Below are 23,939 nucleotides of genomic sequence, written 5' to 3'. Positions count from 1 at the left end.
CTGAGGTGAAGAGAACCCAAGAGAGGTCAAATCACCTGTTCAAGGTCAGGATATAGCGGAGCCAAGACTCAAGGCAGGTATTTAGGCTCCGAGTCCCTCATCATTTCCACAATGCCACGCTATTGCAAGCTGGCCCCCACAAACCAGTCCACACCCAGAATTCAGGAACACACCTCTGGCTAGGGGATGGCTGCCTACTCTGCCCCATACCAGGCCCCAAGTCTAGTGGGGCCTTCTCCTACAGGCTGGCTGTGCCAGGAATGTGAACCACCCCACCCGTCCCCACATGCGCTCGCAAGTCCCAAAAGTCGAGCTCCTGCTGCAAGAGCTAAACCAGAGCTGCCACTGAGCCAAACACCCCTCAGTCCCAGGGGCCCAGCCCAGGGTGGGGGTGGCAATGGGTGTGTCTGACAGCTCTTTGCCCAACATCTGATAGCAGAGTGACCAGGGAGGCTGTACCCCTTGGCTGAGGAAACCAGGGTTTGCTGGGCTTCTTCTCACACACTCCAGAGGGCAGCAGAGTCTGAGCCCCAGCCCGCATGACCACAGAAGGGTTCTGGGTCAGTCCTGCCCCTGCTTTGCTCTGTGACCTCAGGCAAGTCACTTAACCTCTCTTGACTTCAGTTTTCTCATTTGTAAAATGAGGATAAAGACCCCCACCTCACAGCGTTGGTAGGAAGATTCAATGAAAAAAAACTGCATATAAGATGCAGCTGGCATTTATCAGGTGATTCATTGTTCATCATCTACCGGAGTGAGAAGGGGTAGAAATAATGAGCAAATGCAAAGTTTTCCAAGAGGTGCGTGGTCATGAGGTTGTGTGATAGAAGGTGGGTAGTGGCAGGAGAGGCTCCAAGGAAGTGGTGCAGCCTCAGCGGGGCCCTGAAGACAAAATCTGGGGAGGCAGAGAGGAGGAAAGTGGCCACTGTGGTTGGGGAGAAGTGCCAAAACAAGGACTCGGAGTGGGTGATAATGAGGCAGGTCCCAACACAATGCACAGCATCCTAGACGTGGGGGCTCACGCTTACCCAAAACAGAAGTTGAGAGTAGAGAAGTCAGAAACAGGTCAAGTAGTCAACGGTGGCTTCCTGGACGAGGTGGGTGGGGATAAGACCTGAAACATGGAGCACCTCCGAGGTGCCAAGCACTGTCCTAGCACTAGGGAAACAGCAGTGAACACAGGAGATAATGTCTCAGCTAATCAGCAGGTTAAACTCTGCTGAGGGAGAGTTAAAACACCTACATGTAAATGTATGATGTAACATCAGACAGTGATGAGAGCTATGAAGAAAAAGAACTTGGGGTAATGAGGTAGAGAGAGGGCCAAGAGGATCTGTGGCGTGTGGGGCAGGAGGCACTGGGCAGGGCCGGCTTCCCTGGGGAGGCAAGAGCACACGTGGGGAAACACCGTCTGCAGAAGAGATGGGCAGGTCAAGCCCCTGGACAGCCTGTACTGCTTCCTCCCCGACTTCCGCTACTGGTATCTGAGGTGGGGGCGTGCCAGCCTGGAGAAGGTGCAGAGACAGGAGGCTGGGAGGCAGGAGAACCTGGCCCCTAATGCACAGGAAGTGTGGCCTTGGTGAGTCACATCCTGGACAAGCTACAGTTTCCTCATTTGTGCAGTGGCACTGGTATCTACCTCACCAGATTGCTGCAAGAATTAAATGAGGTAATACATAGGCAAGAGCTTCGTAAAAACTAAAGAGCTGTGTGAATGCAGGTTAATTATCAAGTGAGCCTTGGTGTCCTCTCTTGGTGAATGGGTACAATGACCCCTGCCGTGTCCTGGAGTACAGGCTTTGGCATCAGACTGACTTGGGATTCAATTTTTGGCTCTGACTCTTGCCTGCTATGTGACCTTGAAAGTCACTTCCCCTCTGTCCTCTCCTGTTGAATGGGTGTAATGACCCCTGCCATGTCCTGGAGTATAAGCTTTGGCATCAAACCAACTTGGGATTCAATTTTCGGCTCTGACTCTTACCTCAGTATACTCTTTAATTATGACCCAGGGCAGCTGTGAAGAGTGTAAATAACTTATGGAAAAGGGCCAGAGTGTCTGGCACATCTGTTGGAACACTAGAAAGATGCCAGGAATGTGACAGAGGTGTCAACGGCCAGAAGGGCTCCTCAAGTGGGCAGTCATCATGCTCACATCCCCAGCCCAAAGAACACCACACCTGGCTCTACCTGGGCCTAAGGTGACTGCCTACTGTCAGACCCAGAGCTTTTCCCTCGACTCCCAGGTGCCAAGTGGACGTGAGGAAGTCACCACCAAACTACTACAAAGGGCTGGGTATGAGCCTTCATGGAGGCAGAGGGATGGACATACAAACCCCTGGCAGATCCTTCTGGCCCCAGTGAGGTCCAAGAAGCAAAGCCAAGTGCCAAATAGATGCCACTTCTTCAAGGTCAGAAGTGAGCTTTCTTCTAGGCTCCCCCAGGCACCTTTTAGTAGAAGCCCACAAGTGTGATGATGACAGGACCAGTCATACAAAAATGCCAGCTCTGGAGGGCCAGGCACGATGGTTTAAAGGGTCCCAGTCCAGGGCTAGGTTCCCGAGCCGCACACACAAAGCTGCCTCCACCCGGTGCCACACAACATGCTCAGCCAGAGGCTCCTGCCCTCCAGGACATCTCACACTCTTGGCCCTGCTTACAATCCCTCAGGTAGAGTCCCGTCACCTCCAAGTCTGGCTGGGTCGGTTGTTCACCACCTACTTCCCAGGCACCTAGAAGGCAGTGAGCGCTGACTCTTTGGAGACCAACCTGCCAACCTGTCCTCTGGGAAGCCTTCCTTGGCCTCCCAGGTTGGCATGACCACATCCCATGCCCCAACCTCACTGCTGGACTCAGCCTTTCTCATTATGGGATACAGTGTGTGTTTATTTGCAGGGACCACATCTGATTCATTTGGGTCCCCATGCACAGAGCAGGTGCGCCTGGTCAACGTTTGCTAAATGACTAAATGCTCAAATGGGACTGCAATGACTAAACAGGGCCTGGACAAGATAAACCCAGTCCATGGCTGACTGACCTGTGCCATGAGAGGCAAACAGGGCTTTCTAGGGAATCAGGAAGGAAAGGTTTCCTTAGGCTGGAGGGTTGGGGTTAAAGGTAAAGGCAACAATGGAAGGCTCAGGAGGAAGGGAGATGAGGGGAACCCAAATGTTAACATCTAACCAATAAGCACTTTCTAAGTACCCTTTAAGGCCATGCTCTGTACTAGGCCAGGAGCTTCAAGGCCCTGACTCTCCTCTGCTTGTTGGACACCAGCTAGAGGCTGAGCTCTGTTCCTGGGCCCTACACCCTGGATACAGCCGGGGAAAGAGAGCTGTGAACAATTATACACAGAAGGTAAGTCAGGGAGAGAGAATCCAGGGGAGGCCCCTACTCAGCCTAGGGTGTGTCCTCAAGGATGCCTTCCTGGAGGAAGTAACAGCTCGGGTAGACAGAAAGGATGATTAAGAGTTGCCAGGCTAACAGCAGGGAGGTAAAAGGTCAGGACTCCAGGTAGCAGGAACTGCATTTGCAAAGGCCCAGAGGAGGGAGAGACAGCATAGAGACCATGGAGTGTGTGAGCCTAGTTGCTTAAGTGGAGGGGGAGGGATGAAGGACTGGAATGTCAGACCAAGGAGTCTTGATCACCCTGGAGGCCAGGAAGAGCCACCCAATCCCCCATCCCCTCCACCCCATGTTCAGGTGGCGCCTAAGGGCCCTGAGACAACCAGCCAGCCATTTACCTGGTTCTAGGCACTGTTTAGGCACTGGGGGTTGGAGCACACTCGTGAGTTCTTTTCTGGAAGGACAAATAATCCCTTGTAAGAAAATCAGGTGTCCTTAAAGCAGAGCCCATCAGGACATCTGGTCCAAAGGGGAAGCCAAACCATTGGAAAACCAACATGTCATTGTGCTTCTGTGTGCTGGAAGGGATGCACTGACCAGGCAGTCAGGATCCTTGTACTCCTCAGGGCCTGGTGTACAGGGTCCTGGCCAGAAGCAGGCTTCCTGGGCACCCACAGAGTCACTAGGACCCCTGCCTCTTCCTCCCCTCTCTAGGTCTCAGTTTCCCCACTGGCACTGAATTAGGGGACACACTAGGGTAGACTAACTGAAGTCTGGGGTCTTGCCAACTTGGCCTTTGGTGCTCTGCTAGAAATCACTAGTAAATGTTTATCCACAGAGGATTTCCCTATAGGAAATATAAAGCCCTCCTCAGGCTACTCTAGAAGCCTGAGTTTTCACATATTAGGTTTTCATGAAGTAAGATAGAGTCCTGGGAAGTGAGGATGAAGTAGGATCTCTCAGGACACCATGTCCCCGATACTCTGAGGCTGCAACGAAGACCCCGGACGTAATCGCTGAGAACCCTGAAGGCCTTTTCCCACACCCACCCTCAGACCTAGCACATGAAAAAAATACCTACTGAAGTGGAAGGGGTTGCCATGGCAACACAACCAGCTTGCAGGAGCATCATCAAGGAGTCTCCCAAATAGGCCCCTATCACAATGCATGGGTATCATGGGGAGATGGGTTCTGCTAAGGCACTTACCTGGGCCCCAGCAGATGTGAGCCCCATCTTCACAAGGTGGAGTTGAAGATAAAAATAAGGAGGAGGTTGACCCCAAGGGGCCCACAGAAGTCAGAGGCAAGGCTGGAATCTATTTCTCCAGCGGAACTGGAAGGAACTCAAAAGGATCATCTCATTCAGCCCACCTCACTATACAGAGGAGGAAGCTGAGGGCCCAAGAAGAAAGGTCTTCCCCAAGATCACACAGGAAGCAGATGCAAAGTTAGGCTTCTGACCCTTTGGTCAGGACTGCTAAATCTGCTATAATAATAAAAGGAGTTCACAGTTCCTGCTTCTGTTGACTTGCCCAGAGGGTTCACATGTCCAGCCTCCTTGGGTCTTTACTATAAGCTGGACAGATACTCTTATCATGCTTCTGCCCATTCTATAGATAAGGAGGCTAAGGGGCAGGGAGGAGAAGTGTTTTGCAGAGACTACGCAGTAGTTCAGTGGCAGAACAGGGGCTGGACAGACCCCAGGCCTGACACCTAGGCCAGGGCTCTGCCTGTGGACCCTCAAATCTAGCAGCAGCTCCATACCCAGAAGGCTCCAGAGGCCAAGAAATGCTGACTGTACCAGGCTCCTTTCTCAAGAACTCAAACCTTCCTCCCCAATGGGCCTGGGTGAGCCTCCCCAGGCCTGGAGACAACATCCTCTCTGTCTCCTTTGTCTCTGCTTCTCAGTGCACCAGGACCCCAGCACAGGAGGGCTGCTCAGGGGTCTTAAAATTGGGATGCCCCATCCATTCAAATCTGGTGCCTCTATTTATGCTGTTCCCTCTGCCTGAATGTTCTTGTCTACCTTGCTAACATCTATTCATCTTTGAAGAACCAGACCGAATGTCACCTCTTCCAGGAAGCCTTCCCTGATCCCAGGATAACTTAGTTGCCCCACCCTCACCTGCAGACCTTCACAATCCCCCTGTGCTTCCTTCCCCATCATGGCGCAGTCATCTTGTAAACATCCCCACCGGTCTTGTTTCCTCAAAGGCAGGAACCACAGCTGATCCATCTGCGCGTGCAGTACAGGGTCTGACACACAGGCAGCGCTCCATCAGTAAACAGAAGAACTCACGCCCAGAGTCCCCACCTCGGTGAAGCTTTCTTGGATGCCCCAGAGCAGAGTCTGCGACTCTCCATAGTGTTGGGGGCCTGACACACATGTCACACAGGACAAATGATAAGGACTAACATAAGCATCACTGGCAGCTGTGTGGCACAAATGGTTAACCTCTTGACTACTAGCCAAAAAGTTGGTGGTTTGAACCCACCCAGAGGTGCCTCGCAAGACAGACCTGGCAATCTGCTTCTGAAAGATCACAGTCTTTTTTCCTTTTTATTGTGCCTTAGGTGAAAATTTACAGCTCAAGTTAGTTTCTCATACAAAAATTTATACACACACTGTTATGTGACCCTAGTTGCTATCCCTATAATGTGACTGTACATTCCTCCTGTCCACCCTGGATTTCCTGTATCCATTCAACCAGCTCCTATCCCTTTCTGTCTTCTCATCTCACCTCTGGACGGACAGGAGCTGCGAAAGGTCAGTCTTGAAAACCCTATGGAGCAGTTCTTCTCTGCACACACGGGGTTGTCATGGGTCAGAATCAACTCAACAGCAAACCAAATCCACCACCAACAATGGTAGCATCACAGTTGGTTTACAAAGCACTTCCTACTCCTGTTAACTAAAACCCTCACATTCACCCCGAAAGTTTCTAACCCTTTTTTCTTTTACTGAAGAGAATTCAAAAATGGTTGCAGCAGTGCATTGACAGAAAACTGTCAGAAATTCAGGCCAGACTCAAGAGAGGACATGGAACAAGGGATATCACTGCTGACGTTAGATGGATCTTGAGTGAAAGCAGAGAATACCAGAAAGATGTCTACCTGTGTTTTACTGATTATGCAAAGGCATTCGACTGTGTGGATCATAACAAACTAAAGATAACATTGCGAAGAATGGTAATTTCAGAAGACTTAATTGTGCTCATGAGGAACCTGTATATAGACCAAGGGGCAGTCGTTCGAACAGAACAAGGGGATACAGCATAGTTTAAAATCAGGAAAGGTGTGCATCATGGTTGTATCCTTTCACCATATTTATTCATTCTGTATGCTGAGCAAATAATCTAAGAAGCTGGACTATAAGAGGAAGAACATGACATTAGGATTGGAGGAGGACTCATTAACAACCTGTGATATCCAGATGACACAACCTTGCTTGCCGAAAGTGAAGAGGACTTGAAGCGCTTACTGATGAAGATCAAAGGCTACAGCTTTCAGTATGGATTACACCTCAACATAAAGAAAACAAAAACCTCCACAATTCGACCAATAAGCAACATCATGATAAACAGAGAAAACACTGAAGTTGTCAAGGTTTTTATTTTACTTGGCTCCACAATCAACAACCATGGAAGCAGCAGTCAAGAAATCAAACGATGTATTGCACTGGACAAATCTGCTGCAACAGGCCTCTTTAAAGTGTTAAAAAGCAAAGATGTCACCTTGAGAACCAAGGTGCACCTGACCCAAGTCATGGTATTTTCAATCACCTCATACACATGCTAAAGCCGGACAATGAATACGGAAGACATAGGAACAATTGATGCATCTAAATTATGGTGTTGGCGAAGAATACTGAATACAGCAATACAACCAGAATGTCCCTGATTAGTGAGGAAGGTGAGGCTTCATCTCACGTGTTTTGGACGTATTATCAAAGGGACCAGACCCTGGAGAAGGACATCATGCTTGGTAAGGTAGGGGTCAGTGAAAAAAAATGAAGACCCTCAACAAGATGGAATGACATAGTGGCTACAATAACAGGCTCAAACATAGCAACGACTGTGAAGATGGCGCAGGACAGGGCAGCATTTCATTCTGTTGTACATGGAGTGGCTATGAGTCAGAACCAACACCATGGCACCTAACAACAATCTTATTTTTCAGATAGGGAGAGTGAGATCCCCAGGGGAAGGTGAGCAGCCAGGCCATGTTCCAGAAGGAAGCCTGGGCTGGAACTCTGGTCCTTTGGCTTCTAAGCCCAGGATGCGATGAGGAGGATCATGGTGAGCCTGGCCCCACCCACTTGGGGCTCAGTCCCAGAGCCAGCTCCTCACCAGACTGAGGGTGTCTCCGAAGCAGGGAACAGCTGTAGCCCCAGCACTCAGCACAGAGAAGGCCCAAGCAAGGCCTGGATAAACACACTGAAACAAAGGGCAAGTCTTCTTGCCAGGAGGGATGGGCAGCTCTCAGGAGGGCTTGTCCCATTAGTTATTCATTCATTCAACAAATATTTAATGAGTACCTGCTATCTGCCAGGAGCGCTGGTGGTGCAGTGGTTAAGCATTTGGCTGCTAATCAAAAGGTGGGCAGTTCAAATCTACCAGCCTCTCCTTGGAAACTCTATGGGGCAGTTCTACTCTGTCCTATAGGGTTGCTATGAATTGGAATCAACTCAAGGGCAACAGGTCTGGTTTGGTTTGTTTACTACCTACCAGGCACTGTGCTAGATGCTGGGAACACAACACTGAGCCAAGTCCCTGCTCCCAAGGGGCTGATATTCTTGTGGTAGAGACAATTACCTAAACAGACAAATACACATGATACCTGGGTAGTGATAAGGGTTATAAAAAATAAAACAAGATACAATGATTGGGGGCAGAGGGGTTGGTGACTGAGAGAAGACTGGATGATAACCCAACCTTGCAAAGATCTGGCCAGAAGGGCAGCAAACACCAAGGTCCTGAGGTAGGACTGAACTGGTGGGAATGCTGGAGGAACAGGAAGACCACCAGTGTGCTTGGGGTGTGGCTGGCGACATGGTAGATGAGGTTGTTGACATGGGGCTTCATAGGTCACGAGGAGTTTGGGAGGTTTGAAGTAGGATGGAGGCAACTGGTAGTTCACTTGGCAGTTGAAGCCCTGGGGGGTCCTGGTGTCTCCATCCACTAGGGCAAGCTGCGGGAGCTTCTCAAAAAGCTTGGGAAGAGGTGATCTGCCACCCCCACCATGGAGACTAGGAGATCACTCTTCACTCTGTCAGCAAACAGGTGATCACCTGTGATGTGGCGCTCTATGCTCAGCCCTTCACAGCCTCGCCACACTTTTCTCCCAGATCTTGGATAAAGAAGGCAAGACTGGATCTCCCATAGACTGGGAGATGGATCTGGGCTCCAGCCCTGGCTTTGATTACCCTTGATGGGTCCCTTCTCTCTGGGGGCCTCAGTGCTCCCATTTATAACATGAGGCTTGGGCCACATTCAGAGCTAACAGGCATCTATGATTTATGACTGAAGTACTTGCTGTGGAATACAGGGGCAGGAGGAGGGTGGGACAGGATTCCCATATTGGCCACTGAGTAATAAAATATTGGCCATATTGGCCAGCCTCTAAAAAAATATTTCTCTTAGCCCTCTTTTCCCAGCTCAGATGAGTCCTTGGCAGCACAGATAACCCCTGTTATGGTCTCTGTACAGTTGAGGGAGCGGTAGAGGGGAGGAAGAAAGCCACACAGAATTGGGGACAGGGGGATATGAGTGATATTCTTATCCTATTTTATGACTTAGGATGGGGTTAAGTAACTGTCAATCCTCAGTTCCAGAGTCACCCCAACAATCTAGCTACTTAGTCTCACCTCCTACCAAGTCCCTGCTTACGTACCCCCAGTGATGGGGAACTCCATCCCCACCCACCCCAGTGAGTTGCAGTCCTCAACAGCTTTTAGAAATGATTCCTCCAATACATCAAAACCTTCTCCCCACTCCCCCACCACCTCACTCTCCTATAAACCCCATCCTTGTTCTCAGTCTCGGTCTTTAGAGCCACAGAGAATAATCAGCTCAGAACTTTACTGGGGCTGTCACCATCTCGTGCTGGGTCCTGTGCTGAACACTAGGGATATGGGCAGGCATCAGAGAGCTCTGACATGAGGAGTCCCCTGTCCAGGGTCAAAAGCAGGGATGCACGAGCTGCTAAGTCTGCAGCTTCACACTCTGCAGCCTCCATGCTTAGCAATACTTTGGAGATTAGAAAACAGCAACTCAGATTCCCCCCCCCCCACCAAATACCTACCCACCCTACCATGCTCCCCCCACAGCTGGGCTTCTTCTTTTGGCCAAGGAACCAGACACCGAGGTATCTATTTTAATCTCTCACCCAGCACAGGACTGCCCTTCACAGAATCCATGGTTTCTCCTTGAATACCGCCACTGACTCGAAGTTCACCACCTCACGACTGTGGGACTTTATCCATAGAGGCAAACTAGGCCACTGGGGAGTGTCTTCAAGGACCAAGGATGTGGAAAGCAGATCTAATGAAGATGCCCACACAACACAAAATGTGTTTCATAACATCCCCTACCCTACCCAGTCTTTCACCAGAGCACCCCAGCGAGCTAAACTGACCGGTTTGCATTTCATACCAGCTCTTGCTACATCCCATGATGAAATTCCTTGCAGCCAGTAAAAAATCATGTTTTCCAGATCTGACAACAACATGAGGAAATGATCCTGATATGGTATTAACTATTGCCCAAAACCATTTGCTAGAAGTCCTTTTGAGAACAAACTCTAAATCAAAAACTTGAGAGAGAGGGTCCCTGGCTCCTGGAAGATACAGCTCACAGCTTGTGGAGAACAAAGCCAAAGGAAGGGAATCTCCAGGAACGACTGTCACAGGAGGAATTCCATACCCCATTATGTGGAGAAGAAGACTTGGTCAAGTCTCTTTTTTCCCCTGATATAGACATCAAAGGGCATGGGGGATAAAAAAGCACTCTTAAGTGCGAGGAGGGGTTGTCAGAGGCTATCAGGCAGGATGCACAGGGCAGCACAAGCTGCTCGCCACTCAGAATCTCTCCAGGGCAACAAGCAGCACCCAGACCTAGAGGGCCAGACAAGGATCTAGCACCACAGTGATAATCCCAAGAGGAACAATACCAATGTCCAGGACACAGTTCAACTGTGACACAACTTCAGGATGGGTTACCTTGCCACCACTAGAATGTTATACATGATTTTAAGTAACATAAAAAAAAAAAAAATTTTTTTTTTTAAGGAAATACTTGTGATTTAATATTAAGAGGGAGAAGACATGATTCAGAACCATTATCTACAGCATGCCCTCAACTTTATCTATATGTTATTTTTGTTGTTTGGAGTGCTGTCGAGTTGATTCCAACTCATAGCGACCCTGTAGGAGAGCAGAACTGCCCCATAGGGTTTCCAAGGTGCGGCTGGTGGCTTCAAACTGCTGACCTTTCGGTTGGCAGGAGAGCTCTTAATCACTGTGCCACCAGAGCTTATCTATATAATACATATAAATAAAACTACAAAGAAATACAGTAATACGTTAATAGGAAGTTATCTTTGGATAGTTGATTTACCAGCAATTTTTATTTTCTCTGTCTATATTTTTTGAAATTTCTATAATTAACATGCATTTTTTTTTCTTATTTTTATAATGAAGGTGAGGGAAGGAGTAGGCAATTATTAGTTAGTAAAGAAAAATCTTAAGTAGGAGAAGCTCGGCAAGCTGAATAAATACTTAGGAGGAGAGGGGAAGGTTTTGAGAGAGACAGGCACATAGACCAGGACAGCTGTGATGACCCCCAGAATCTTCCATGTTTGTATTTAATCCCCCAACCAAGGCATCTCGTAAGGAAACTCTGGGTAGGTCATGCCTTCTCCCACCTCAGTTCTTCCAACTGTAAGATGAGAGGGGATACCTGGGTGTGGAGGAGGCGGGGAATGAAAGAAAGCCCTTCCTTGAGTGATAAAAGCTCTGGGATCTAAACTTCTCTCTGATTCACTGAGGGCCTTAGCTCCATGCTGGTAGCCCAGAAGTGTGGGTCACACTATGCCGGCTCAGAGTTGCTATTGAATGGGACAGGCCCAGGTGAAAGAGGATGGGCCCTGAGCTAGCGCAGTGGCAGGGAGAACAGAGGGAAAGCCTGGTTAGTGAAAAGACAAAGGATGGGTGTGGGACATGTTCCCCATCTGGTGGCTGTTTCAGTCGATTGCAAAACCCATGCCACCCTGCCCCATTTAGTCTCACACTGCCAAAGCTTGCTCCACCTGGCCAGGTGAAGGGGGAGGGAACTGCCAGAGACCACCAATGGTGCTGGGGGCTGGACAGAAATTATCCCTAATAACCGAGAAGGGCGGTGGTTTCTTTCGCACCTCACAAATGATGAAAACAAGCTCAGGAGAAAGGAAGCGATACAGCAGAGGTCACAAGAGCTGATAAGCGCGAGAGTGGAGAACGGTACCCAGGCTTGACCACCATGCCTGGAGGCCTGGAGCAGAGTTGGTAACCATTCTTTTGCCCCTCATCGCAGATCCTGATGATCTGAGGGTAGGGGGTGCAAGCTTCCCCAAAATAAAAGGAAAGGGATGGGACTTCAACCCGCACTGTGGCCAGTCCTACAGCGACGTGCCCTCATCATAAGACCACACGGCAGCCTGCCGTCGTGCCCCCTTCGTTACATCCTTTTCTGAAAACCCATCCAGTTTCAAAACCCCAGCATCAAAGTCCTCAAGGCCCTGCAGACCCTTCCATTGTGACAGCCCATCCCCCAGATCGTTCAGGGGACAGCACAGATCCTCCATTAGAGCTCTCACTCCTGCCTGATGCTCACCTCGCAGGACCCCTGAGTAGGCGGCTATGAGGGCCTTCATGCTGAAGCCGGCGCAGGTCACAGCCCCGCGGAAAGCCGCCCTATCCCGAGCCCCTGGCCCATGCCCCGGCCTCCGGGGCCAGGGCTCTGCGCAGCGCACGGGAGCCGGGGGACGGCGCCGAAGCTGGCGGCTACGGGCACAGAGGGCACACGGAGCGCGAGCAGCCCTAGCGCCGCGCGAGAGCCGAGCCCAGGCAGCTGCCGCTGCGCCCGCCGAGAGCCGCGCTTTATAACCTCACAGACGGGGCGGGTCACGGCGCGGCCGGGGCGGGGCGGGGCGGGGCGGGGCGGGGCGTTCCACTTCGCGGCCCGCACCATTCGGCGCGGGGGGAGGGAGGGAAGGCCGCCTCGGTCTTGGCTCCACGCCGGCCCGGCCGAAGATAGCGCTGGGGACCCTGTGGTGCGCGGAATACACGGAGTCCTGGCGAGACATGGCGCACGAATCCTCATTCCAACAGGTCAGTCTGGTTATACCAGCTGCTCCCTCTGTCTGCCCCCATCCCTCCCCAATAGAAATTGGTATGGTCCAGCAGCTGGAACGTGGGCTGGGGCAGCGGAGCACGTGCTAAGCATTCCGAGGGCGTGCAGGCAGCTGTTTTCCTTCTTTTGACATGGCCTTGCCTTGGCTGCAGAGGCAAAGGTCTTGCTTCTGGTCGGTGGTCTGGGATTAGTTAGGTTAGGACTGAGCTCCCAAACCACCCACACTACCTTACCTATCCAACTGTTTATCAAGAAACCCCTAAAGCGTCTTTTTTAAAACCAAATCATAGTTTAGCTCAACTAGTAAAAAAAAAACTGCCTAGAGCATTATGCTCTTTTCGAAACTGTCTCTATGGGGTCAAAGTGACAACAGCAATTGGAAAGTTTAGATATGAACCCTAGGGGGCAGTGAATTTATGCTGATGGGAGGAATAACTCAGAAAAGGAGCGTGAGGATGGTTGCATAACTTGAAGAATGTAATCAATGTCACTGAATTGTACGTGTAGAAAACAGTTGATTGGTGTACATTTTGCTGTGTATAGTCTGAACAACAAAATAAAATTTAAAAAAAGTAAAGAAAAAAATTTTACAATCTTTACATATGAATGTTTTTAAAATATTAACCTTCACAATAAGAGACCCTTCAGGACGTCTGTACATTACTGAGTGCTGGGGACCCAGGCCCATCAGCTCAGGCCCTGCCCTTGAGGAGCTCACACTGGTGGGGGCTGGCAGCCACAGCCTCACAAAGATGCTGGCAAAAGGGAAGCCAGAGAGCAGAGGAACCACAGAGGAGAGAAGGCCCTGCAACTATCTATTCCAGAGACCTCTGTCCTAGAGAGAGCAGTGCACAGCAGCTCTGGAACCAGATAGACCGGAAGGTCAGTTCTGGCCTTGCTTTATTTGAATCTCAGTTTCCATATCTGTAACCCAGGAAAAACAGTTAGTTTGTGTGGTGCTATGGGAACTAAATGAGGTAAGATATGAAAAAAAAAAAAAAAAAAGCCTAGCATAGTGCCTGGTGCATAGAAAGTGCTCCAAAATTATTTTCATTGGCCATAAGTCAGTAGGAGTTTTGCAGATGGATATATTTGTGTTTGGGGGGGGAAAGGGGGAGGCGTGGGGCAGAAGGACAGGCATAAAATCTTTAAAAAGGGGAGGAGCCAGGATGTTTGAGGTTGGCCTAGGGGGGCTAAAGTGGCTAAGAGCCCAGGCAAATGGGAAATGAGGCTAAAACAAGGGAGCCTGGGCCTGATCTTAGGAAGGTCCTTCAGTGCCACTCTTGAGACACTGGGGTGAGGGTTAGGGTTTTTCGGAGAGCTTTAGGTAGGGAAATAACAGTGGTTAGATTCGTTTTTAAGCAAGATTCAAGCAGCTTGGTCCAGGCTGGCTTTGGATGGTGGCATGGATTGAATTATATCCCCCCCAAAATGTATGTATCAACTTGGTTAGGCCATGATTCCCAGTATTGTGCGGTTGTCCTCCATTTTGTGATTATAATTTTATTGTGAGAGGATTAGGGTGCGATTGTAACACCACCCTTACTCAGGTCACCTTCCTGATCCAATGTAAAGGGAATTTCCCTTGGGTGCGGCCTGTGCCACCTTTTATCTCTTAGGAGATAAAAGGAAAGAGAAGAAAGGAGAGAGTTGGGGACCTCATACCACCAAGAAAGCAGTGTCAGGAGCAGAGCACATCCTTTGGTCCTGGGGTCCTTGTGCCTATGAATCTCCTCAACCAAGGGAAGATTGAAGACAAGGACTTTCCTCCAGAGCTGCCGGAGAGAGAAAGCCTTCCCCCTGGAGGTGACATCCTGAATTTGGACTTGCAGCCTACTGCACTGTGAGAGAATAAACTTCTCTTTGTTAAAGCCATCCCCTTGTGGTATTTCTGTTATAGCAGCACTAGATGACTAAGATAGATGGAAACTAGACCCAGAGTTAGAGTGGCCAAGAGGAGAAGTTTCTTGAAGGCTTTCAGTGCCCTAGAACTGTTCTCTCCTGTGTGAGGCAGGGGTGGGAGGTTTGCACCAGTTGCAATTGGCTGAACTGATGGAAGAGGCAGTGAGGAGGCTGTGGAAGGGACCCAGGTGAGAGAGGATGACCCTCTAGCTAGTGCAGTGGCAGAGAGAATGGAGGAAAGGACTGGTCTAGAGAAAAGCATAGGAGGAGGTGAGGTCTACCAGAATGTGGTGGAGTGACTGACTTATTGTCAGTGAAGAAACAAATTTCTTGGGTACAGCTCGAGCAAACTAGATGTGAGGTCACACATAAGAGGAGGGGAAGTCTCTGTTGTTGAGGTCTTTACCATCTCTTCAGGAGGAAATGACAGAAGTCATAGTGCCAGGGCAGCGTGTGACAAATGCAGTTGGTAGGACCTAGAAATACTTCCATTTGTTCAACCCTTTCGAGGCCATAGGAGTCTTGTGTGTGTGTCAATCCGTTCAGCCTTCACAGCAAGCCCATGATGTCAGCTTCTATGGGTGAAGAAACCACGGTTCAGAGAGGTTGAATAAATCTCAGGAGGGAAGTGGTCAGGGATCAACCTCATTAAGAAAATGTCATTGAGTGCTGATGCATGAGTTGGCAAAGGGTAGAAGGAAGGGCATTCCAAGCAGAGGGACCAGCACGTGGTGAGCCTTAGGCTGGAAAGAGCTGGGTGCCTTTAAGAAACTGAGGGAAGGCTAGTGGCATACCAGGTGATTAGGGGACATCAGAGACTCGTATATACAAATGCTGGGAGACAGGAACAGGTACGGTATTTTTCTGGACAAAGAGGGGTGCAGCCAGGTAGATGCTGAGAGTGTCAGTGGATTCTTGCATCCCCCCACAGGTGGTTTTGAGTTTTCTTAAGGGTAAAAACTGCTGCTGGCCTGGAAGAATCTCAAGTCAGTTTGTGGCTTGTGTCTGCTCCAAAAGGGTCTCCTGTGGAGGAGGCTTTGGGCTGGAACACACGGCCCACCCCCTTACCTCACAGTATGATGCAAAAGGCAGGGAGGCAGGAGGCCTGGGTTCAGGTGTCACCTCTGCCACTGACTTGCCAGGTGTCCTTGAGCAAGTCACTGTCCCTCTCTAAGTTTCAGTTTCTGCTTCATGAAATGGAGGTGACAACTTCTATCTTGCTGACTTCACTTAAGTACTTGAGGATCAAATGAAATCACAACATGTAAAAGCTGTTAGCACTCTGCTATGAAAAATAAGATATCAATATCTAAAATGGCAAGACTTCAGGACATCAAGGCTTCTTTGAAACATTCATATACCACATTCATCTAATTCATTACTTTTTCTTGAGCACCCTCTCTGGGCCAGGCCCTGAATGGGACACAGAGGGGAATCAGACCCAGTCCCTGCCCTTGAGGAGACCCAATCAAGAGATGGTATCCCAAAGCCAGTGATTGACAGACAGCCATGCTGTGATGCAGGCAACCGTGAGAGAGAAAATTTAGCCTTCCCCTCCTGTGCTGTCACTGTCTGCCTGAAGCGTCTGCCTCTCCACTGAGTCAGGAGCTCCCCCAGGGCAGGAACCTCTTCACTCTGTGCCCCGGTGTAGGGCCTGGGTCAGCACAGCAGCTCAGTCCACAGTGGACTGACTGACGAATGCATACAGTAGAGTCGTGGACAAAGTGCTATGGGAGTATCGAGAAGGCAACAGTAAACTGGCAAAGTCAAGAGGAGATGACATTGCTGCTGGGCCTGGGATGATTAGTCTGAGAAGAAGGGCGTTTAGGCAGAGGCTACAGTGTGGGCAAAGGCCAGGAGGTAAAAACCATGAGCACCTGGTGTGGCTGGAAGATGGGAAAGGAGTAGGAAATGAGATCAGAGAGCTTGACAGGTGCCAGATCTGAAGGGCCGTGAAATCCTGCCAAAAAATATGTCCATCCTGTGGGTGATGAACAGCCAAGGGACGGGTGTGAGCAGCAGAGGCACCTGGATCAGATTGGTGGGATAGAAAGTTCATCCTGGTGGGTGGTGTAGAGGTGGGGGTATGGGGAATGGGGCAACACAATCTGGCCCCTAATTTGAATCCTGCATTCGTGGGAACATCAAAGGATACAGAGGCAGGTCCAAGGGCTGGAAGGGGCAGTAGATTGCTTCAGGGCCACCTCACTGAGCTAGCAGCCACTGGCATCCCAACTCCCAGAGCACTGCTTCCCCTTGGTCTCCAGCTGCCACACCCATGGCTACTGCTTAAGCAGCTAGGTCCAGGCTGGCTTTGAATGAAAACTAGACCCAGAGTTAGAGTAGCCCAGAGGGGAAGTTTCTTGGAGGCTTTCAGTCCCCTGGAACTGTCCTCTCCTGTGCGAGGTTGGGTTGGGAGTCTTGCACCAAGCACTGACTCCTCCTGGCTCCTTCCCCACGTCTCGATGTCCTTCCATCCCTGTCTGTAGAGGCCTGTCCCTGCTTCTCCACTGGGCATGTGAGCAGGGTAGCTATGAGAACGTGCTCCAGGGATCCAGGTCATCTTTCCCTTACCAGCCCATTGGTTCTTTGGCCTAACCAGAGGCAGAGAGGTTCAAGCCAAGCCTCTGTGGAAGGCTTGACCAGGGTGGGCTTTGCCAAAGGCAGCACCTCCCAGTACCCGCTACAGTCCCCAGTGTGGTGCCGCCATTAGGATTTGTGTTTGCTGCCTTGCAGCTTGTGAGTGGTTTCCCGCCTGTACCCCTATGACATGTAACAATGACAGCAGCTTTAGTCCCTCCATTGCTCAGATGAGGAGGGTAAGGAGCCAGCCTATAAGGCAGAGAGGCTGCCTGCCCTAAGAGAGGCACAGGGAGAAAGTCAGAAACAAACATTTATCGAGCACCTTACCCTAAGCTAGGCCCTGGCCTACCTGAGCTCACCAAATCCTCACAGCCGCCCTGCAAGGAGCAACTATCACCCTGCTTTGCAGGTGAGGTTCAGAGAGGTGAAGTGTCTTGTCCAAGATTACACAGTAAGTAGTAAAATGGGATTCAAATTTGTCTTCCTGAGCCCCCAAGTCCATTTGTTTTCTCTCCTCAGAAGGCTGGGGACAAGGACCACCCCTAACACTGGAACTGTATGGCAAAAGCAAATTCCCATCCATTGCCTCCTTTAAGCTTCCCCCCATAGCCCTGTGAGGTTATCCCCACTTTGCAGTTGGGAAAAACTGAGACTCAGGGAATCGGAGAGCTTGCCAAATTGTCAGTGATGGGGCTAGGATTTGACCCCAGTTCTCCTACCCCGAGGCCAGGTCTTATCTGGGTTAACTTTGTTCCCCAATGTTCAGCTTACCTGGAGGGTGGGAGGGCAGAGGTTCTGGTGGGGGGAAAGGAGCCCAGCATGACCCCCGGTCTAGAAACTCTCACCAATCTTTCATTCTTCCTTGTCTAGGAGTTTGCCAACCAGCACTGCTCTGTGGCATGGCTGCAACCCTCCTGGGACTCCTCCCCTTCCCTTTCAAGCCCTCTACTATCCCTTTATATAGGGTTGCTAGCAGTGCAGTAGTTAAGTGGTTGGCAGCTAACTGAAAGGTCAGAGATTTGAACCAGGGCTTTGAACTGGCTCTTCCCAGTTTAATCATGTCCTAGGAAGCGACACCAGTTCAGATCTGAATTTTTAAGATTTGGGTGAACCAGAACCATAACCAAAACAGGAAAAATTACAGGTACAGGCCCTGCTACTTAATCTCATTCTTAGAAAACAAGGGCAGAGTATTAGTTGCATAACAACCAAATCTCTTGCCTGTAGAATATTGCACAGAGTTGGAAACAGAGGTGCCCTGAGAAAGATGGCAGCCTACTGCACAGCTTCGAATGTGTGTCTCTCCTCAGTCCTGGCAATAATCCAGTCTCACGCATCAGGTTCCTGAAAGGACTCACTACTCGTCTTCCAAGTTGCCCACTCCAGGGCTTTGACCGATAATTTTTCCCATTATGTTTATGGTTCCGCATCACCCAAATTTTAAAAAATTCGACTTCATTCTGGTTTTGCTTCATTGGCCATGACTGACTAGTTGCTCCACAGGAGAAAGATGTGGCAGTCTGCTTCCATAAAGATATACGGCCTTGGAGACCTATGGGGCAGTTCTACTCTGTCCTGCAGGGTCACTATGAGTCAGAATTGACTTGATGGCAGTGGATGCTATCCCCCTAAGGAGCTCTGGTGGCACAGTGGTTAAGCACTCAGCTGCTAACTGAAAGGTTGGTGATTGACAGCCACCAGCTACCCTGTGGGCAAAAGATGTAGTAGTCTGCTTCTGTAAAGATTACAGCCTTGGAAACCCTATGGGGCAGGTCTACTCTGTCCTACAGTATCACTACGAGTCGAAATTGACTTGATGACAATGGGCACTATCCCCCTTCTGGGTGACTTCCCCACCTGCTGCTTGGTCAGTAGGAGTCAGATGGTGTACAGTCTTGGATGCTAGGCTAAGGAGTCTGGACTTCAATCTGAGAGCAATGGGGAGCCACAGACAGGTTTAGCAGGAGTGCAGTATGGTCAGTTTTATGCTCAAGAGGATAGATTTGTCCAGGCAAGAACACCTTCAGTTGTCATCTCCATGAAACCCTTCCTGATTACCTCTCCCCTATATTAGTCAGAGTCCCTGCAGGAAAGAGATGGCCCACTCAAACTGAGTTATTTGAGGAATATTTAATATAAAGACTATTTGCAAAGATATGGGCAGGGTAAAGGGAAAGTTCAAGGGATAGCGCAGTGCCCTGAGACCAGTAACTCTGAGGGGGGATGTGGCCTGAAGGGCCAAGGGGGAGCAGTTAGATGGAGCGAGAGCTGTATGCAGAGGGTGCCTGACAGAAGCTGTGGACCTTGTTGAAGGGCCACAGCCGAGCCACAGTGACCTAGCAGGGCCACACTCTCTCCTTTTCTTCCATCAATCTTCTGGCAGGCTTCCCATCGGCTAGAGGGAGCATCCATATGGAGCACCCAGGGCAGAGCACAGGGTGGAGAAAGGTGGAGAGTGGACTTGGTGGGGAGGGGGTATAAACGCGAGGTGCACAGCACATAGCCCTAGGGGACCACTCCCACCTCTGTGCTCCCATTGGACCTCTAACACCTCTCTCTCAGGGCACTGTTACTCTTAATGTTCACACACGCACCTCCCCCAGGGGGCAAGGATGGAATCAGAGTTCTCTCTGTATCCCTGTGCCCAACTCTGGGCCTGGCCACAGGAGGGATTCAGGTAATGATGGAAGGAAGGAAATTAGGAAGGAAGGGAGGGAAAAAGAAAAAAATGACTTAGAACCTCTAGGACTTGGTGACATGGATGTAGGGCAGCAGGTAAGGAAGTGGGTGGTTGAAGATGACTCTGGGTTTCAAGTGAGAACCCAAGAGCACTGACCTCTCAGATCTAAGACCAGGCCTAAGCAGGGCTCAGTAGTGGCCTTTGGCCCTATCTTGTGTGACAGGTTTGGCTGGCAAGAGGGGAGTAGGACACAGCTGAGACCCTTGGGAACCAGCCCTGAGAGCAACCCTGGCCTCCATTTAGAATGCCCTGTTGCAATATGTACAGAAATCACCCCTTGCATCATCCTGTCTGTAAGTTTCTTACCCAACTCTCCCGAGGCCTTTCCCCTGCAGGGGCAGCGTGACGGGCAGGGGATAAACCTTACATTGCACAGTGTCGGGCATTCATGCTTCATGTGGCCCATCTTTCCTGAAATCCTGCTTGCCCTGTGCTAGGTGCTGGGGGTGCAGTCCTTGCTCTCCAGGAGCCCACATTCTGAGGGAAGAAACAGACACATAAAAAGACAATTACCATTCAGCAGTAGTTTTGCCAGCTTTCTTTAGCAGCAAAACACATTCTTTCAATGCAGCAGCCCAGCAGCCGTGTAGGGTAGCCCAAGAGGCAACGCAGATGATAGAGGCTGTGCTGGTTGCAGTGTGGGTGGTCCCAGAGTGTTACATGGTCAGCCCAGCCACTGCACTCTCCAGGGCTCTGGGGAGCACAATCAGAAACTCCTGCAGTACAGAATAGTAAGCGCTGTGAAGCACTGAAAGTACACAGCGAGGCAAATACTTTCTATATAACAGCCTGGGACCCGGTCAGATCCATCAGACTGAGTAGGAGCTCTGGACAGGTTTGTCCAAGGATAACTTTTATAATAAGTATGCCTAGACATGGCACTTCTCATCCACGTGCACCCAGATCCTGACCTGGGGCCCAGACTCAATAAGCCCTAACCTTGCCACAAGTTAATGTTGCTTATTGTGTTTAAGCCTCAGTTTCCCTATCCCTCAAATGGGAATAAATAAAGTACTTCTCTCCGAAGGTTGTTCCCTCCTAGGGTTGTAAGGACTAAATTAAACTATGAATGTCAAGTGACCAACACAGGACCTGGCACATAGTCAAGTACTCCATGAATGTTGTTATCTGAAGAAGTGTTATGCTTGGAAATAAGAATTGGGGAGGATAGATTTGCCTAGAGTTGGGGCAACCAGTCCAAAGAGCTTTGAACAGACATAAAGGGGAAGGGAAGAGGGAAATGCCCAGAGAATCCTGTGAAATGGGAGGACACTGAAAGTGACAAAGGGACAAGTATCCCAGCACGAGAGATGACCACAACTTACCAAGGGAAATGCAACGTGGGGACGGGTCCTGGGAGGAGGGAGGCCAGTAGTGGTTGTTGTCAGAGGCGACAGGAAATGTCAGTCCGTGTCTCAGCAAATCTTTCCTAAGCAGGCGTAGAGGTGGGTAAGACTCAAACCTGCAAGTTCTCGGGGAACTTGCAATCCAGGGAGGCCCTTCTGGGCACCAATCACTGTAATACAGGGAGGAAGTTAGAGATGTCAGTAAAAGGGGTCACTGAGGAAACAGGAAACACGTCATGGATGCGTGTGGAGGAGAGGGCAATTGACCTGGGCTGTTTATCTACCTAATTAAACCACTCTGCTGTTCTATACTGCAGTGGTTCTCAAACTTTAGCCTGCGTCAGAATCACCTGGAAGGCTTAAAAGTCACAGATTGCGGGGCCCCCCACCGAGTTTCAGATTCTTGTAGGTCTGGGGTGAGGCCCAAGAATTTTAGTCTCTAACAAGTTCTCAGGACTTACTGATGCTGCTGGTCTGAAGCCCATGCCTGGAGAGCTACTGCTTGACTATAAAAAATAGTGGAGCATAAGTCATGTTCTGGCTGCATCTCAGAGAACCTGCAGGAGAAATCTGTTCTCTCTGGCGGGCGCTGTCAGCTGGAGAAGTGTTGGGAGACTAGAGATGGGCTAATATAATCTTGGTTTTTTCCAAAAGAAAAGGCAGGTTTCAAGTTTCATGAACTACAGCAGGCAATAGCAATTGCTAAACTTGAGTATTTACTACTGCCAGTCACTATTCTAGGTACTTTGCACATATGGATTTATTTAAGCCTCATGACAACCCTATGAAGTAGATACTATCATTAGTCCCATTTTACAGATGAGGAAATTAACGCACAGAGAGATTAAATAGCTTGCCCAAGGTCACAAAGCTAGGAAGTAGCAGAGCCAAGATTTCAACCCCAGTGGCCTGGCTCTAGAGCTCAGGCTTTATAACAGTTGCAAAATTCTGGCCTGATTCTGAGGTCAGTGGTATAAACTGCATACTATGAAGGATGTTCTGTGGCCCTGGAGAGAAGGAAGCATAGATTGTCAACAGCTGGGTATGAGTCACCAAGAAGAAGTGGTTTCAGTTTCCTCTCTGTTGGCATCACTAGATTCCCAAGCTGGCTGAGGCCTAGGCCCGTGAGCCTCTGCACATGAGCATGGAGGATGACCAGTAGGCTCCAGGCTCCGCCTTCAGCCTGGCCGTATGTGTGTGTGTGTCAAATCAGTGACCTGTGCAAGGATATGGACACAGAGCATGCGGGAGACACAAAGCAGTGCAGGAAAGCAAATATTTTAGAGGAGATAACCAGGGTCAGAAGACCCTGACAACCTATATTAGAGTGTTAAACCTGTCAGGATCATGTTGAAGAGCAAGAAATATGAAGTCAGGCTTTGTCTGAATGTCTCTCAACCCTTCTTTGATAGCCTTGGCCTGCCCAGGCTTTTGGGTATGGTGGGTGGTGAAATGGTAGAGTTGTCATGTCAGATTAGGTTGACCCTCTGTGGAGGGATGCACGCAGTTATGAGCACACACACACACACCAACACCTACAATGGCAACAACCAGAAAACAGTTCTCTCTACCTCGACTACTCTGGGCCATGCCACCTTCTGTTGCACAGACAACTACACTAACCTCTCTGTTGGCCCTGTCTCCAGGCCTGTGCTCCACACCGACTCCAGAATAATCCTTGGAACACACAACACAGCCATGTCTTTCCTTTGGCTCTCCATAGCTCTTCGGATGAGGCCCAAGCTCCTTAATTTAGCATTCAAGGTCTTGCATGATCCTCCCCCTGCTATCCTCTCCAATTGCCCTCTACTCTCCCCACTGCCTATCTCTGATATGAATCCAGTTCTCCGGTCACACCAGGTGATTTGCTGTGTCCCTGAATGCGCTTTGCCACCTCTAGGTCTTTGCTCATGTACTGTGCTCTTCACCTAAAGTGCTTTTCCCTCAGTTTCCCTTCTTCCACACCCTGTCTGTCCTTCCTAGCTCGATGCAGCCTTCTCCAGGAAGCCCTCTATACGACCTCGTCAGCTCTTTTTTTGTTGTTTTTAAACATTAACACTGAAACCTGGGCTGGGAATTTGTAGGTAGATAGGACAGGAAGTGCCTACTAGAGGCTCACAGCTTAAAGATGCAAACCGTTTAGAGAAACAAACAGTTTGCACAATTTAGCTGTCTGCATTCTTCTCTTTCCCACCTGACTGTGGTCAGAACAAGGCAGACTCGTCTCACAGATCCCAGAGCGCAGCACAAGACCTGGCAAAGGGAAGACATTAAAAAAAAAAAAAAGCTTACTGAATTTCTCAAGGGTAAGGACTGGATCTTACCTATCTCATTGTCCCGTCCCCACCCCCTGCAGTCATGTGCACTCTGGAGACTTGGAAAATACAGTGTGGAGTCCAGTATTAAATATAATGGTACCTAGAATAACTGTTGTCATTCATTCATCCATTTATTTAACAGATTTTTCGTGTATACACTCGTTGCCAATACCTGTGTGGGTGCTGGGGGATACAATGGTGAGGAGAAAACAGACCCAGTCCTTGCCCACCTGGAGCTCTGACATTTGAGGTCAAATTGAGAAAAGGGAGGACAGCCACCACTGGAGTTTTCAGGGCAGGTGTTCTTTAGAGAAGAGAC

The 23,939-nt window shown here is 49.7% G+C and overlaps 1 protein-coding gene across 2 annotated transcripts in view; it reads right to left on the bottom strand.

The window, feature by feature from the left end:
* LOC100657191 (diacylglycerol O-acyltransferase 2) overlaps positions 1-23,939 on the bottom strand; it is a 112,974-nt gene that overhangs the window by 26,196 nt on the left and 62,839 nt on the right. The window contains exons 2-3 of one of the 2 annotated variants that reach the window (XM_064288721.1): positions 21,282-21,472; positions 20,263-20,433 (exon numbers count right to left, since the gene is read on the bottom strand). In XM_064288721.1, coding sequence (XP_064144791.1) covers positions 20,263-20,362 — 100 coding nt within the window. In that variant the 5' untranslated portion in view covers positions 20,363-20,433; positions 21,282-21,472. Of the gene's footprint in view, positions 1-3,740; positions 3,800-20,262; positions 20,434-21,281; positions 21,473-23,939 lie in introns of those variants that run through there. The other variant, XM_064288724.1, reaches the window with a different exon arrangement.

This window comes from Loxodonta africana, chromosome 7, assembly GCF_030014295.1.
Source record: "Loxodonta africana isolate mLoxAfr1 chromosome 7, mLoxAfr1.hap2, whole genome shotgun sequence".
Classification (NCBI taxonomy): Eukaryota; Metazoa; Chordata; class Mammalia; order Proboscidea; family Elephantidae; genus Loxodonta; species Loxodonta africana.
Note: the sequence above shows the minus strand (reverse complement) of the source record. Positions and strands in the feature narration are given on the sequence as shown.